Source organism: Ammospiza caudacuta, chromosome 10 (assembly GCF_027887145.1).
Source record: "Ammospiza caudacuta isolate bAmmCau1 chromosome 10, bAmmCau1.pri, whole genome shotgun sequence".
Lineage (NCBI taxonomy): Eukaryota > Metazoa > Chordata > Aves > Passeriformes > Passerellidae > Ammospiza > Ammospiza caudacuta.
Window position 1 is genome coordinate 6,761,321 of NC_080602.1, and position 3,633 is coordinate 6,764,953.

Sequence of the window (3,633 nt, forward strand, 5' to 3'; positions counted from 1 at the left end):
AAAGAAAACCAGTTGCCTTCAGGAGAAGTCCCAGGAAATGACAACACATCCCACTGGGTCCAGGGGAACGTACAAGTACAGGAAGAGCTGGAGAGCACAAGCACAGAAAGGCACTTACTCTGGCACCAATTTCTGGCCTCAGACCTGCTCACTTCAGGGCTAAAATAAAAATTTCATTCAGTGTTCTACTTAACCCTTCTAAAATGTCCACAGCTTTGATTTTAGGCCCTTTTACTAGAAAATTAAAGCAAGGGCTGCTTTCAAATCATCAAAGCACAAGTCATAAAGATAAAAGAGTCAGGTGCTCCTGTTCAAAAAAGCAACACCAGCAGTTGAAGCACTCAGCCAGGAAACAGAAAACACAGGCTCAGTTCTACAGAATAATTTGCATTGTTGAATTACAGCTTGGGCAGAAACTGGGACTCTGGGAAATAACATCATTAGCGTCTCAGTTTCTGCATTTGCACTCAAGGATGAGTGTCAGATACCCGACCTGCCAGTAAATACAGCTGCATGTGCCCACAGATCCTACAGACAGCTGACAGAAATTAGAAATCTCAGGTCTAAAACCAGAAATGAAGGCAGACCCTGAGCACACATGGAGATGAACAAGCACATACCTACTCTACACACCGTGTATGAAGTATGGGGGACAATTCAGAACAACGTTCTCACCTCGCTGGTAACTGCCAAGCAAACCTCACGGAGGCTTCAAAGCAGGACCTCTGAATGGGACCCAGCCAGGTGTTGGATGGTGAAGAGTCCCTTCTCGTTCAGCTCCCTGCAAGGCAGAAGATTGATTTTTCTCTCCACCAAGGCAGCACCCTCTGAAATGAGCAGCACTGGGACAGGTACATAGAGGTGTCAGGGATGGGCAGGGGCCTTTGGAGCCTGCAGTTGCTCCTCAGCTTGGCCCCTCTCCTGCAGAGGCTGGTCCAGGCCAACACTTGGGTGGTGCTCCGGGGCCTGGAGCCAGGGGTGAGGTACCACATCTGTACCAGCTGTGCAGCAAGCCCGACGGTACCTCCATGGACGGCGTCTGGGGGCCCTGGTCGCAGGCTCTGGCTGCAGAGACCCCCCACTCCTCCGGTGAGCAGCCATCCCCTCTGCAGGGTGCTGGCAGCAGCAGCAGGGAGGCACCCACGCCTGGGGCTGCAGGGCTGGGGGTCCTGTTGTAGCAAGGTGTGACTCCCAAGTTTTGGGGGGCCAAGGGGAAGCAGCCCCCTCCCTGTCCTGGCTCTCCCTGCCCAGGAGACATCGGGCTGTGCTGCAGAACCCCTGACCTGCGGCACGTGCGCTGCGAGCGGGGCTGGGACCCTGCAGAGCCCCACAGCTCCCACCAGCTCCTCTACCGGCCACCTCCGAGCGGGGCTGGCACAAGGTAAGGGGCATGGCAGGCAGGTGGCACCCATGCAGGCACATCCCAGAGACCACTGGTCCTGCTGCGTCCCAATATCCCACACTGGGCCCCTTGCCCATGCCCTGCTCTGTCCTGCCCTTCCACCACCAATCTCATACCCCCTCACCACATTGCACCTCCAACTACAAGCAGCAGTAGCTTTCCTGGGGAAGAGCAGGAGGACTGCTGGCTGTGGGTATGCTTTGGTGAGACTGACTGGCTCCCCACTCCTCCCACAGGGAAGATGCATGGCAACAGTGCGAGGAGGTAAGCAGGGGGGCACAGGGCACCTATGCCTGCACCTTCCAGCCCAAGGCTGGCAGTGCCATCTCTGTCCTGGTGAATGTCACCAGGACCCACATGCTGCCCACACTCAGCTACTTCAAGGAGCCCTTTTGGCTGCACCAGGCTGGTGAGTCCCAGTGCCACCGCAGCCCCTGCTTGGCTCACAGGGGACACAGTGTCCCATGTCCCATTTCACAGGAGCGACAAATGCCTATCCCCAACACCAGCAGTGCTCACAGATGCCCCACAGCTTGTGCAGGCAACAGCGTCGCAGGGCCGGCTGAGCCTGCAGTGGCTGCCGCCCCTGGAGCTGCCTGCAGAGCAGCTGGACTACCAGGTCCGCTATGCCATGGAGAACAGCCATGACTGGAAGGCAAGGCCTGCCCAGGGTACCCCGAGCAGCGCTGACCCCTCCGCTGCTGACACACGGCAGGCGCGGGGTCGGGCCAAGCGGGACCCGCCCCTTGGTGCCAGCCCACAGCAGCCCTGCCTCCAGCTCGGCTCTGCCCCGCAGGTCCTGCAGGTTCCGCGAGCAGCGAGGAAAGAGGTCCTGGACCTGCGGCCAGGCTCCCGCTACCCCGCGCAGGTGCGGGCCCAGCCCAGCGGGCCGTGGTACCGGGGCAGCTGGAGCGCCGGGCCCAAACCCGTTGTGGTTGATGCCGTGGCCGATGCGGGTAAGGGGCAGGGCTGGAGGCTGCGGCCGCAGGAGCCACACGGCTGACGGCAAGAGGCGGACAGTGCTGGAAATGGGGAGGGGGGCACGGGGCAGGGGGCTGCGAGGGGCTCAGAGATGGTGTCTCTGGGAAAGGCTACAGTTCCGGCATTCCTCCTCCGATGCAGGCTGGCTCATCCCCAGTGTTACGGTGGTGCCGCTGCTCTTCTCAGCAGCGCTCCTGGGGCTGCGCTGCACCTTCCCCTCCCTCTACAGGTAAGGGCTGTGCCGGGGGCAGGCGGGGGGGTCCAGCACCAAGCCTGGGCACCTTGCATGGGGCATTAGGGCACCTCAAGTCTGAGGGTCAATTCGATGCCCCTTCCTGCGTAGCCAGCAACATGAAGCAGAAACTCTGGCCGCCCGTTCCTGAGCTGCACCGTGCTCTGGGCAGCTTCCTCCAGGAAAGCAGCAAGCACGGCCAGGCCAGTGGGTGGGCAGGGTGACTCAGCTGCTCCCGGGGGCAGCTCGAAGGGCAGCCCCTACCCCGTCCACTCCATGTCGCCCCAGGCCATGCCTTCGAAAAGCAGCCGCCGGAGGAGACCGTCCTGCCCTGCCTGCTGGAGGTGCTGCCCGGCCCGCGGCGTGAGGCGGGCCCGCCGCCGGAGCACGCTGGGGGCTGCCTGTCCAGCACCGACATCGCCAACCAGTCCTACCTGCTCATGAGCGGCTGGGAGCCGCGGGCAGCCACGACCGCCCCCACCCCGCCATAAACTCCTGTTCCCCCCGAGCCCCCGCCTGGTTCCTCCTGCGCCGCCGCGCCCCCGGCCCGGATCGCCTCACCTTAGCAAGAACGCCCCGCCCTGGTCCCGCCCGGTCCCGTCCCCGGTCCCGTCCCCGGTCCCGCCCCCTCACTTCACGCGCGGAGCGCTCCGCCCCGTCCCGCGGCTCAGCCAATCGCGTTGCGTCGCGCGGCCGTCGCCGGACAGTGCGCGGCCGGTGGGTGTGAAGCGGCCAAGCGCGGCCCCGTCCGCCCGCCGTTTGAAATGCTGCGGGGCGGCCGAGCGGCGGCGGCGCCGCTGAGGTGAGCGTGCCACAGGGCCGGAGAGGCGGCCTGGAGGCGCAGTCCCGAGCGGGGAGGCTGTGGTGAGGCGGGCAGGGGAAGGGAGAATGTTGCTTATCGGAGGGAGCCCCAAAGAGCGGCTGGAAGAGGTGCCGGCTGATCAAGGAGCCCCGAGGAGCGGAGGGAGGGCGTATCGGCTGACGGAGTGTCCCGAGGAGCAGCTGGGGAGAGTGGGGA

The 3,633-nt window shown here is 63.0% G+C and overlaps 1 protein-coding gene across 1 annotated transcript; it reads left to right on the plus strand.

Annotated features, from left to right (window-relative positions):
- Positions 1-604: 604 nt before the first annotated feature.
- On the plus strand, positions 605-3,106 carry LOC131561687 (thrombopoietin receptor-like). The gene is given in 10 exon segments (XM_058811063.1): positions 605-682; positions 928-993; positions 996-1,089; positions 1,252-1,381; positions 1,639-1,811; positions 1,915-2,057; positions 2,199-2,358; positions 2,525-2,612; positions 2,731-2,822; positions 2,904-3,106. Coding segments are annotated over 10 exon segments (1,227 nt in total).
- Positions 3,107-3,633: the final 527 nt, after the last annotated feature.